General features: G+C 38.1%; 1 protein-coding gene and 1 pseudogene across 1 annotated transcript; both read right to left on the reverse strand.

Annotated features, from left to right (window-relative positions):
* Nucleotides 1–508: 508 nt before the first annotated feature.
* On the reverse strand, nt 509–6578 carry LOC144452976 (acetylcholinesterase-like). Its single transcript, XM_078144222.1, has 3 exons — nt 4896–6578; nt 4107–4285; nt 509–2869 (listed from the first exon to the last, which is right to left on the reverse strand). Exons 1-3 carry the CDS (start codon nt 6392–6394, stop codon nt 2580–2582), a joined length of 1968 nt encoding a protein of 655 aa, XP_078000348.1. The 5' UTR covers nt 6395–6578; the 3' UTR covers nt 509–2579.
* A 2556-nt stretch (nt 6579–9134) lies between these two features.
* LOC144445593 (acetylcholinesterase pseudogene) lies at nt 9135–13408 on the reverse strand (annotated as a pseudogene).
* Between the last annotated feature and the right edge of the window lie 753 nt (nt 13409–14161).

The raw sequence follows: 14161 nt of genomic DNA on the forward strand, positions 1-14161 counted from the left end.
CGGCCAACTTTCTTTAGTCACTGCAAACGTATATGGCTGTTACCATGCCAATATTGCAATTTTGCATACTAATCTTTCATCATTCCAACATTGACTCGGGAAGGATGTCTACTCTTTACGCACGAGATGTCGTTTCGGCAAAATTACCCGGATGTTCTCCTGGTGATGGATGACGGTATTAGATTACGGGATTATAGGTAAACTGGCACAGGAAAGCACTTGAAGTCTCTCTCTCTCTCTCTCTCTCTCTCTCTCTCTCTCTCTCTCTCTCTCTCTCTCTCTCTCTCTCTCTCTCTCTCTCTCTCTCTCTCTCTCTCTCTCTCTCTCTCTCTCTCTCTCTCTCTCTCTCTCTCTCTCTCTCTCTCTCTCTCTCTCTCTCTCTCTCTCTCTCTCTCTCTCTCTCTCTCTCTCTCTGATCTGTCCTTATTTAGCATCGGAGACCTCGTCTCCATGAAAGGCCATTTTAGTGTAAATGCTGTGAAAGCATACTTTTCTGGAATCACACGAAGTCCCGATGAAGGGATATTTATTTAACATAACGATTAAAAAATCTACAAACCAAAATGAACACAACAATAAGAATTGAACGGATTTGAAAAGCTTAATAGATGTATACAATATTTGTGTGTAGCCAATTACAGTAATGGTGACAGTAGAGTAAATTCGTTTGTTGTAGTCATGTTTCCAACCAATCAGAACAACACTGACAGACGAATAAAATATGAATTCGTCAACCAATCGGAGCAACGTTGACAAACGAATTTGTTCGCTATCATAGTTCTGTCGATACTAAAGATCAAGTCATCGTTGAAAACAACATATTCTTACAAGACTGACTGGTACCAAGTAAATGTAGAATATACTTGTATAATTATTGTCAAAGATCAGTAATAAATATTTACTATATTCACACAAAAACTTTAAAGTTTACGATAAAAGATAGTAATATAATTTATGTCTGTAGGTTCTGGTCCTATGCAAACTTGATGAATTACTTGCGATCTCGAGACTTTCATGGGTACGATTTACAAATAGCAATTTTCGTCTGATGTTGTTCGTATTATACCAGCTTACCGGCAAACCATTACAGGAATATGCATATGCATATGTATGTTTCCGATGAAGGAAATATGAAGGGTTGTTGTGCCGTTATAGGGCTGTGCCAGGAATAATTATTGTAACACTCTTTTATAAGCTGTTTTTGGAAAATTATGGAAAAATGCACACTGATTTAATACAGTGCACTAGTAACTCCCACGATACATCTATTACCGACTACGTCCGATCAATGGTGGCGTTGCTATGACGACTTGACTTATAATCTACGTTAAATATTCCAGTTGCACAACTGTGAGGCATGCGTTGGTGGTTTCTAGATGTTCCATTGTTGGACTGCAATGTAGATTGCGGGCTTTTATTAAATTGACCGAGTTCAAATTCAACGACAAAGTTCACACAAATCAACTGATTCATCAGAACGTACTCCGCCAAAACTTTGGACGTTCACGTGATGAGGAGACACAGATGTATTAAATGTACTAATGTATTATTAGTTGTAATGTGAACGGTTCTGCTCAAGAAGTAATTCACATCATGACATCTACCTTAATCCTACTAGATAGTTATCACTATGGTAATTTCCGTGCTGAGTCGTTGTCATCTCTAGTGACCTCCACTGTCTGGTTGGTCGAAAGTGTTGAAAAACGTCTATCTGATTAATGTTGAATAGAAGTGAGAAACTTTATGCCCATATCCATAGCATGCCGGCCTTATTCTCAAAATTCGCAATGTAACATAGTTCTTATCGTAAATAACAATAAAACATAGTTTAAAACAATGCTAAGTTAATTGACGATGATATTCTATCTATGAAAAGTTCGAATTCTTAAAGATATATGTCTTTCTATTGATGACGTAACTATCAATGACGTCATTACTTTACATATACATGTAGCAGCCATCAGATGGAGAAACATTTAGATACTAGTATTAAACCCTTATATCATATCGAATCGTTTTGGTTTCCTTATATAATCATATTTGTATGGGTAAACACCTGATCAAAGTCGCCTCGAACTTTCTATAACCACCCATCCCCATCACCTATCAATATCCCCTCGCACCTTCAAGGCTTTTACCAAAAATGTGTTAACACACATTGCAAAATATTTGAATTTCGGTCACGTTGCACATTTGAAACGCCACTATTCTTCTGCCTAGAGTGAAGGATTCGTCGTTGCTGGCGCTGTTAGCTATTCGATCTGCAAGTGTTTAAAAGTGTGTACACGACGACGAACCTTTCAGGCTATTTCTACCCTGTGTCTATCAAATATTGGTGCAATTGGTACACGTAATAAATGTGTATACCTTTCACTGTGGACTTTATGGATGTCTCCCAACATGTACTACGAATGTCGAATAATCCTTCGATGACGTAATGTATTACATAGATGACAGGTATCGCGTATCGTACCATAATTGAAATTATTCTTTGACGATTCGGAACTGGTTCACGGTAAAATTATACATTGTATGAACAAAAAAGAAACGCCCAACATTCATGACTACCATACAATCAATCATATAAATATTGATGACGTAATAAGGAACCACATACACAATGAGAGAACGCATGGTCTATTTACAACTGCGGAACACACAGCACCTATCGCTGGTTTAGACGGTCTTTCAGATACAGATTCTGATTTGGATTCCGGTTCTGGTTCTGGTAGGTCGTGTGGTATAAATGGTTTTGACCCTCGCTCGCGCTCTTCCTGTACTTCGGAATTTACTTCAGATTCAACGATACCTGTTTCTGATGACGAATCCGATGATTCTGTCTCCGATTCTGTCTCCGATTCTTCCTCTTCTATATGGGAAATAAGAACATAATCAGACGTAAGTGATATGTAACCCTATAGTAGAGATAGTCAAGACTTCCTAGCCTACTAGTAGACTTGAAGAAAACACTACTACATTATTTAAGCTATCCTAACTGCCGTTTTTATTTATTTTTTATTTTCACTCGTCCTTCCAAGAAAATGTCAGTTAGGATAGCTGAAATAGTGTAGTAGCATTAGTCCTTCAAATATATAGGTTGGCTAAGAACCAGCTGATAACTTTCCATTCTGCACAACTCTTGCAAATTAATGTTGTCGCAGGGTTTAGAACCTTACTGCAGTAGAGTTTTGCACGTGCAAGTGTAATCATGGTCAATCATCAAACGATGGCGCTGAAGCGAAAAGTGTTTGGGCAGACACCCCCCCCCCCCTCATTCCTACAGCTTATTCTCATAAGATCATACACCTTGCAACCAATGGAATCGACTCTATAACGATGAACATTACTCTATTACGGTACTCTACTTGACCAATACAATCAACTAATTCAAACACAAACTCAAAAGTGGCAAATGAATATTACTAATTAAAAGTGTTTTTTTTAATAGTTAATCTTGTTTTTCTTCTGAATTGATATAGCTTTTAATCATTTCTACCGTTGTTATTTCCTTTTTACCGTCTGAACCTCGTGTGTTCTTAATAGTGGTTACACTCCTTGTTTTTGTATTTGTATATTTGGTACAAATGTCATTTATAGTTCTAACTTTACATTGGATACATCAGTACTAGTGTGTAGTCTTTCTATACGGTGTGTGAGCCTGTAGATTAATTGTCAGCAGGCCGTTCCCATAGAAACAAAATTCAAATAAAAATCAAAGAGGTCAGTGATGCACTCTTTAGATGTTTGATTAGCCGCCAAAATACTATCTTTATATTCCATGACAAAGCATTATGACACCCTGTAGCTGCATCCAGAGGAAGTGAGAGAAGTCGTCTTATCACTGATTAACTATGGAATCGGTGTAAGGTGACTTCGATCAAGGGCGAAATAATTCCTTCAAAAGATGAAATTATATTTAATGGATAATATATTTTTGACCTGCCTCTGGTACCCAGTAACGTATTTCTTAGTTTAACAAGTGTTTTGGACAAAAGCTTGACTGAAAATGACGTCACAACTGCAGTAATGGATGTGTGGATCAAATTTGTAATTTTCCGGAAATCTAAAAACAAACAAACCCAAAACCAAGACTACTATCGACTCACCCGGTGGTGGCTTAGCAAGTTCTGGAATAAATTCATTCCAGAACTCACAGTATGGTGTCCGTGGAAAAGTATCTTGTTGAAATGAGGCGCCCTCTGTCGGTGCATCAAAGATGACATACTCTCGACCCGTTGTCGTATAACGGGGCCAAGTTTCATTACCGTCTGCTACGTTCGGATTCCTGTGAACACATATATGAACTAAATTTAGGCGAATACGAACATGTTTCCGTTTTTACAATACAATACAATACAATACAATACAATACAATACAATACAATACAATACAATACAATACAATGCAATACGATACGATACAATACAACATGTAATACCACAATACAATACGATACGATACAATACAATATAATACAATACAACATGTAATACCACAATACAATACAATACAATACAATACAATACAATACAATACAATACAACATGTAATACCACAATACGATACGATACAAAACGATACGATACGATACGATACGATACGATACTTTAGTTATACATTGCAATACAATGCAAAAGAACACACTGTGTTCTGGGTGATCACTCCCTGAAGGCGGTGATCATCCAGAACAAAACAAACGACACAAAACGATGGAAATAGAGGTAAATAAAGGCATCTAGCCGCTTTCACCACGTCAGATTTTAATCAGATTGACATTATAGAGTACCCCAGTACTGCAGAGCTCTGTTCAGTAACAGGCAATACCAAGCATGCAATCTAGAAATCATAGACCGCATAGTTAATAATACATCGTCAATGTATCAATTGTACTCACCCATATTTAGCGAAATTAGTCCAATATTCCATCATCTGTCGGCTTAGAGCGACATCTTCGTTATTACTGCCGCTGTCTGGGACGAGTGGATGTCCGAACAGGTAACTTATCTCGTCTCCGTGAACAGCACCCATCCAATCAGGCCATGGACTGATCGAAGAGCGCCTCCTAAGTTCATAATAGTAGACATCATTGCCTAAATCAGAATATATGTTAGCAATCACAATGTTAGGACACTTCAAAATATAATCTCCGAACAAATCGTCTATACCATCTCTTAATTTGTAAGGGTCCGTCTTAGCCGTCCAATCGGTATATTGGAATGTTGTTGCCGTGGTAACAATGTCCTTTACTCCGTAATAGCCGTATATTATGTATTTAACTGTAGTTTTGAATTGATCATATGTTATTGCACCTTCGGTTTCCATGGAAAAGCCTGGAGAAATTCTGACCATATCAATCATACCTTCATTTTGTGAATTTCCCGACATTATTTCAGTATTTTTGAAATTTCCTGACTCCAGCAGTGTATCAATATCATTGTCCAAAAATTCACCATCCACGACTATGAAATGATTCATGCCAGCGAAAGGGTTGCTTGAGATGTTATGTGGGGACTGCCCACGTAAACAATCAACCACAGCACTAGTATTAACTCCATCCATCGCGCATCCCAAACTGTTTACAAAGGCTCGAACGAAGTAACCGGTGAAAGATGTAGCAACGTTGACGACGGGCTTCATCGGGGGAGATGTCGGCGCCCCACTTTCAAGAATTGCTCGACTAAACAAATTCCTACTCATTGGGGACAGTAGATGATAACCAACACTAGCTCCTCCCGCACTACATCCAAAGATTGTTACCAGATCAGGATCTCCACCAAAGCTTTCTATGTTTTCTTTAATCCACTGTAAAGCCATGGCTTGATCCATCAATCCCACATTGCCAGGGATCTCAGGAATTCCTAAAGTCAGAAATCCGAACGGACCAAGTCGATAGTTTATAGTTACCACTACAACATTTTGTGTAGTTGCTAATATCTCACCATTATATTGTTGTACGTTAGCGGTTCCCCAGTTGAAACTTCCACCGTGAATCCAAACCATAACCGCCACATTGGTTTGCCTTGACCTTGGTGTCCAAATGTTCAGAAATAAACAATCTTCACTTAAATTTTCCGTTGTGTACCAAAATGACGTGCCTGGATGGTCCAGTTTTTCGTCAGCTTGTTGCCAACAATTATTACCAAACCTTTTGGCGTTTCTTCTTCCATCCCACGATTGCGTCCATGGTTTTGGAGGTGCGAAGCGCAGATCACCAATAGGTGGTTCGGCGTATGGAATACCAAGGAACCCATCCACCTGTTTTCCTAAAACCTCAGTGGTCCGTCCTCTTAGAGTTCCCCATCTAGTGTTCACAGTCACTGCATCACCATCGTGGATGTTGATGAAAACGAGCACCAAAATCAAACTACAAATGACGATTTGAACGCTTTCCATGTCTACCGTATACTTGCAGGTTTTCACTGCCTGCACTTTCTGGGGTTGACATAAACTATTTATACATTACTCGTGCAGTACCGAGGTCGATTAGAGCTGCCTTTCACATTTTCTAAACATATGATATTCATGATATTGTAGGAAGTTATACACAGACAGTAGCAAGGGTTTGACGTTCCTTACACAAACAGACATATCAAATTCCATTTGCAATGAGTTCTCCAAGTATGTTAATGTAGGAATGTTGTATGAATATATTACGGAATGAATGATATCGAGGAAGTGTCCTCTCGGGAGTGCATCCAAGAATTTTAATGAGAATATGTACAAGATTTTCAATGTCACCAATATTTCGAGGTCCACTGTGTGCCGTTGTTTGTTAGTTTTTCAGGCATATGGTACATTTAATTGGGTCGGACTGTTAAAGTTCATGAACCCTTGTAAGGTCAACATGTGGCTTACCAAGCTCGTGCTGTTATTTGGGAAAATCATTTTCAGATAATGGCTCATAACATATTCAATTTGATATGACGTTAAATCTTGAACATTTAGCGCAGCAAGGCACATGAACAGCCGGGGTTGTTTGTTCTAAATGTACGAGGACAGGTCTTTCCTGTTATGTCACTGAACTGACACCAGTAAAAGATTTATCGTCATAGATAAATTCTATATCGTCACGTGACAAGGTTATTTTAGTAGCATTGTCGTTTTTAATACTTCCATCGTTGTATTACTTGCCAATCGTCCATTATTTGAAGATCATTCAGAGTAAGTTTACTTTACTACACGATTTCCAGACAAGTGTATGAAATATACAACTTGTATAAGCTTATAAAATATGAAACCAGTACGTTCATCCATCCCTGCCTCCTCCGTCGTGGTATATGTGCATCATTCCCCTAAACGACGTGCGTATGATCAATCAATCCTAATACCGAATTATTACAAGTAATAGCGGACGTCTATTTATGTTAACATCTCTCTGAACAATATACAAAAGGGAGATGCAGCTGTGACTATACATGCTACTCCAAAGTTGTGTGAATTTATAGGTAAACTACCAGTTGTTTTTGTCAGGAGCTTGAAACAGGTACGGTTGGTCAAACACGACATAGCTTCAGATCGTAAACACTTCGGAAAAAGTTGTCAGTGTCCAACATCACCAATAAAACTTTCCAGTCTTTGATAGATATACATGTATTGGAGTATGTGAAATTCGAAACAGTCTGGCTGCTTGCAAGCCGCTCTCATACACCATACTTGTCAATGGAATGATACGTCGAGAGGAATGATAGCAACGTAGTTGACGAACATGTTGTTAAAAGGTACATGTGAAGAAAATAATAAACTTCCAAGTTTCATCCCATTTTCCAGACTCCAGCACCCTAATTTACTAAAAACAGTCCGTTTCTATAAATGATTTCACAATTTGGATATATTAGTACATATATGTTTAATCCGTCTACCATATCAGTTAGTCAGTATGATGTATAATTAGGATTAACTATCAAAGATTTGGAACAACCTATGTGGTCAGAATGATATACAATGTACAGTCAGTTTTAGTACCTCAAATGTCAAGTGTTTAAAAACACGTATATAGTTACATGATACAGACAAGCGGTATAGCTTGGTTGGTGATAAGCATTGACTTCTTAGATTCTGTCCAACACGGAAAGTTGCTGTAAATCTGGTGTACTATGACACGGAATGATAACTGAATGCGTGTTCGTTAGGAATAACAAATGATCGCATGTAAAGGTAATATATTGAATAACTTCAGTAGACATTGTCTTCGCGATTTAGTATTAAGGATTAATATTAATTGTTGTTGTCATGAGATACAAGTCGTTGGCCGAATTTTGACCAGTTAAGTCGATTTTAACGTAAAGCCACTTTTGTTTGGTTATTTGAAATCTGACAGTATTTACAAAACATCATCTCATCTGAAATAACAAACCTGTTGACAATGCATGGCCATGCGTTATTTCGACAATTAGATCACCATGAATGCAATCGATGAACGAATGAAGGACGTATGGATGGCGAGTTCAAAACGCCCGGCTTTCGTTGGCGGTGTCATTATATTTGATGTTTTTATACGTGTAAGTAAGATATCTACTCCAATATCTTCATGATTTGAACGTAAGTTCTCAATAGAATATAAAAACCGTAGATTATATTAACTAGCAAACCTATTCAATACTATGTAACATGAAACGTAGGGTCTGCATTAAGGATCACGTGAGTTTAATCTACTTCCGTGTGGATTATTTTAAACTAAAATTACACTAAAATACAATTTTGATTTTTCACGTCCTCCTTTCTTTCGGTTTTGGCTTTAAATCAGATTCAGAGAAATGCCTATTATAGATTGTTTTTCAACCAGAATAAACCTTATAAAATGCTTGACGTCAAAGACATTCTGTATCTGAATGGAATGATGTGAATGCCAAACGGTATACTACAATAATAACGCTTGTGATAAACCATCAGTTCATTTTTTTAACACTTGTAAAAATATATCGCCATTACAAAATATATCGCCACTATATAATCTGGGTAATGCATATACTATTAACGCTACAGGAATTATACAATCTGAAAGATTATCAGGCGGTTTACTTTCAAAATGTACTTTGTCCTTGTGATTTGAGGGTATGATTGCCTGGCGACACAACATGGCTTCTGACTGTTGTATATATTATCCATCCTTTTATTCTGGAATACACGTGTAGAATCAGACTCCAAGTATGACGCAAATTAAGATAGTAGCCATGGAAACGCCATACCACTGATAGAGTGGTGTTGATGTGGACGATGTAACTGGGCAGGGATCGGAGTGTGTCTTATCTGCACAAAATACAAAAAATATTGTCAATGGCACTGTAGTACAACTGCATAACTTGGCAAAATATAATGAAGTTTGGTTGTTGCTATAGAGTGGACATGGTTGCCATGCATATTTGTGATTATTTTTGAACACATATTTTGTGCCACTTTTTCTGAATGTTTGTTCACTTTATTAGCCACCCCTTATGCTATCTTTTCAATATACATCATCATGTCACTGTTGCTTTGGGCCCGGTATTTGCTGCTAGGAATAGTTGTATTTATTTTTCAGTGTCATTCACTTTAATATCTACATGTTTGCCATTCAGAGACAAACGACATATCTAGACACGGTACCCGAAAAACAAAACTATAAGTCACAGTAACCATAGCAAAGACAAGACAGATTTAACGAGCAAAAACACTATATAGTGAAATCACATCCTGAAGGATTTTGACAGTCTACTATGGTTGTCTGTGTGGTGACAAAACGGGTATATACATGTATTTTGACTGGTCACTGGGATGACACCATTCGGCTGTTAACTGAAAGGATTGTAGATTACCCTGCATAGTTTGTTTCCCGGAGACAGAACAAACTGTCCAACTGGCCCCTGGGAAACTGACGTATGATATTGCCCGAGTAAGACAGCGTAAAAGGTGTAAAAGTTATTGATAATACAGTCCCTATATGTAGTAGAATTACCCAACTTTTGAGTTAATATTATTTGATATTGTAGTAATATGTCACAGTGGTGGTATACGACACACCGTCGAACTGTGAAAAGCAAGACCATGTAATTTTGTCCAAGTATAACAAACTATGTGTTTTGTCACACACGGCATCAATATCTAGTACATAACTATATCATCTTCATGCCTAAATGTAGGATTGTCACACACAGTAGTGTCTAATCGCATCAGATGCTCAATGTCACATGACCGCATATTGACCAATCACATCGCAGGTAATTGCATAATACTATACAGGAACCAATGAAGGTGGGTATGTGTCGTTTTCTGACTCAAGGATATCCCTCTAAAGGAGCTATGGGATGACCGTTTCCTAAGAAGACACATATTCTTTGATTGTCTCATTAGTTAAAATGGGACAAGCTGAGTTTATAAGCTATTTGACTCGAGTGAAAATGCTGACATAAAAAAAACATGAACATAAAAATACGATGCACTGATATCATATGCCTTGTTTCATGCCTTTAAAGTCAAAAACGAATTGTAACCATTCATGAATTCATTGAATAATATTTGTGTACACTATATAAGTTACATTTGATTTGTTCACCATAGTATATTGTATAGGCACTATGCACTATGAATCTTTTGTGCCATTGAATGTAATGAAATATATTGATTTCATATTTTGTCAGTAAAATTACGTCGTTTATGTATTATTAGTCCTGAAATTGGTGGTTAAATGCTTCAGGGAGTAAAATACAACAGGTACCTTTTAATCGACAGTAGAAATTACTCTCGATAAACGTATAAACTCAGCTAGTGCCCCGGTTTAAGCTATGTATTCAAGATAGAGTGATGTATTATCTTACCAATAACAAGGGTAGACTGTTTCAATTTTGGCCATAGTTCTCTCCAAAAGTCACAGTATGGGACACGGAGACCCCGCTCTGCAATCGTTGCTGCTAAGCTTGACATATTTAAGGTTTTGAATGACATTGCATCTGTGGTATATGGAGACCACAGATTGCCATGGAAACTATTATGGCTGTCAAAATCACCATCCGGAGATCTGTAGATAGCAGATTCAATAATGTTAAGTAACCAATGACTGGTATTATTACTTATGTTAATATTGATATATATGATTGTCTGATATGTTGGATTGTAGCAAAATTGTAAGATTTATTGTTGATTGTAAGAACAAAAATAGTCAAGACAAGTCCATTGAACCTCAGTGATAAATACACAGGTATTGAAACCACCAATGTTTTATCGAAGAGATTGATGACGTCAACTGAAGCCAGTTGTAAAGGAATCGTTCTTCACCGTTACTTGGTGAAGATTTTCTTCTCTATAAGAGGCATACATATAGGCTATGAGAATTGTTCTGTAAGATGCGTCATACACATAGGAAAGGATGGGTTGACAATTAGTTTATTTCTTGATGATATGTGTGTGTGTGTGTGTGTGTTAGGTGAATGCGTCATACATATAGCTATAGGAAAGGGTGGGGTTGACTTTAGTTTATTTTTTGACGACATGTTTGTGTTAGGTGAATGCGTCATACACATAGGAAAGGATGGGGTTGACATAATAGTTTATTTTACGACATGTGTGTTAGGTGAATGTGTCATCGTTATTTGCTTATTTGTTATTTCTGTTGCTATTTTATTTCGTTCAGTTTCTTGTAGATGAGTTTGTGAAATTCCGATTCGTTGCTTGGGGCATGTATCACACAATGAGAATTGATTGTTTTTCGTGAAACCTGTTTAAAATTTGTCATCGTGATGTTCGTATAGTTTGAATGGTATTCTGTAAATATACTCTATGCTTGACAAGAATTGTTCAAACTTACCCAGTTTTTGCGAAGTTTGCCCAATAAGTCATCATTTTCTTACTTAGAACCTTTTCTTCTTCAGTGTGAACACTGTCTGTGCTTAGAGGGGCACCAAATACAAACTCTACCTCGTCTCCATGTACACATCCCATCCAAGGTGGCCAGGTGCTTGTCGACGTACGATGTGTGAAGTGATACATAAACACAGTTGTACCTGAAGATGATGAATATTGCCGTGCAAACTCAATAGCCGGACATTTAATGTCACTATCCCCAACCATGTCCTCGAAAGCATCACGCAGTTTTTGTGGATTATGTTGATCATACCAGTCTGTGTACATGAATGCGGCTGAGTCGGCCAAGAAATGTGTACTTTCGCCTGTTGAATCTAACCACTGCCTTACGAATGCGAGGAATGATGCGTAATTTATCAAATTTTCACTGTTGGGAAAGAACCATTTTGGCAACCGTACCATGTTAACTACAGCCTCATTTTCGTTGAAACCAAGAAGGATTTCAGTTCGTTTGTAGTCTTCTTCCCTTGTGAACAAATCATAATCTTTTTCAATGAAAACACCATCAATGACGGGAAAATGTATTCCAAACGACCAGACACTTGTTGCAATCTGGATAGCGTCCCTTTGTCGAAGACAGTCAACAATTTGCGAGTCAGACACAAAGTCCATAGCATCGCCATCACCATTATCATCACCACTATCATCACTATCGATATTACTGTCATAACCATCAGTATAAAGAGAGTGTGACATAAATGATTCGCTTTTGTCAAACTGTGACGGTATATCACTACTGGTGCACCCAAGTTCCGATGCAAGCAGTAATGCATATTGGCGTATGTTGGTCCAGGCAACTGCGTTTAAACCAGGAACATTTGGAGTTCCACTTTGAAGTATAGCCCGACGAAATCTATCTCTACTTGCAGAGGAAGACATATGATATGCCACACTTGCAGAACCAGCGCTTTGGCCTACAAGAGTCACTTTACTCGGGTCACCTCCAAAAGTAGCTATATTTTGATGAATCCAGTCTAGTGCTACGACCTGATCCATTAAGCCCATATTACCCGGGGCATCAGAAATGTTCAAAGCAAGAAATCCAAAAGGTCCTAAACGGTAGTTAATGGTCACAACAATGACTTTTTCCATTGCCGCCAGTATGCTACCATTGTACATATCAATGGAGGCGGCACCCCATAGAAAACTTCCACCGTGAATCCAAACCATAACAGTCAAATTTTCAAGCCTTGGGTACGGACGCCAGACATTTAAATGAAGACAGTCTTCACTCAAAGGTTCCTTTGGAGTCCAAGCATGTATGGATGAAAAGTTTAGAGAGAAAACATCGGCTACTTGCCAGCAAGTGTAACCGTAAGACGTGGCATCACGAATACCTGTCCATGGTCTTTGTATTGGTTGTGGTTTTTTGAAACGTAGCTCTCCAACAGGAGGTTCCGCATAGGGAATCCCGAGAAAGCTATCAACAACTTCACCTGCCACAAGATGTCGACGTCCCTTGAGTTTACCCGTCTTGGTCGTGACGATCGGTGTCTCAGTACTGCACTGATGTATTAACACACTTTGTGTCAACAAAAGAAAATGCAGAATCAAACATTCAAGGTCGATCGACATTTCTGATAACCTGCTATACATTGACGAGAAGCTGATTTCTAACAGATTTTGTCCGCGATGTTATCCTACGACTTGGCGACATGAACGGAATAGTTAAGAAAGCTCACGATATGCAAGTATATTGAAGCCAACAAATTACAACAACACCTTTACATCTGACCAATGAATTTATGCGTAACTTGGCCGTAATATTGATGTCGTATTATTTTGGTAGATTTTTCCGTCTTCAATCCCATTCGTTTAACAATTAAGGAATAGCAATTACTAAACGGACACGTATTCAGTCAGCATACACCGACATCGTGATTACAAGACCATATTGTGGATAACACAAAATAATGATCTCTTTGTACGCGTCAATCACCTGAGTCCCATCCCTTCTGAGCTTTCGGTTGAGATGAATAGAGTGAAAATGACTCGATGATGAAGTAGCACTCCTCTCTAAATTAGATTCAAATAGTACACACACAACGAGTGTCGGTGGCTAGGTGATCAATACACTTTCCAATACATCGCGTGATCCATGGTGATCGTTTGTCGGCAAGAACGCACGGAGACCGAGATTCAGCTAGCTGTGCCGATGATTGCTTTTCAATTGAGTGGATATATATAGTCACGCGGCAAAGTGAAGCAACTAGGTTACACAAAGAACATTGTAATTTCCGACGACGAAGGAACACAAACATGTTATCGCCATTGTCATTATGTGCATCGAATTACCTATTAGATAATCCCAACAGCACTTCAGCAATT

This window comes from Glandiceps talaboti, chromosome 2, assembly GCF_964340395.1.
Source record: "Glandiceps talaboti chromosome 2, keGlaTala1.1, whole genome shotgun sequence".
Classification (NCBI taxonomy): Eukaryota; Metazoa; Hemichordata; class Enteropneusta; family Spengelidae; genus Glandiceps; species Glandiceps talaboti.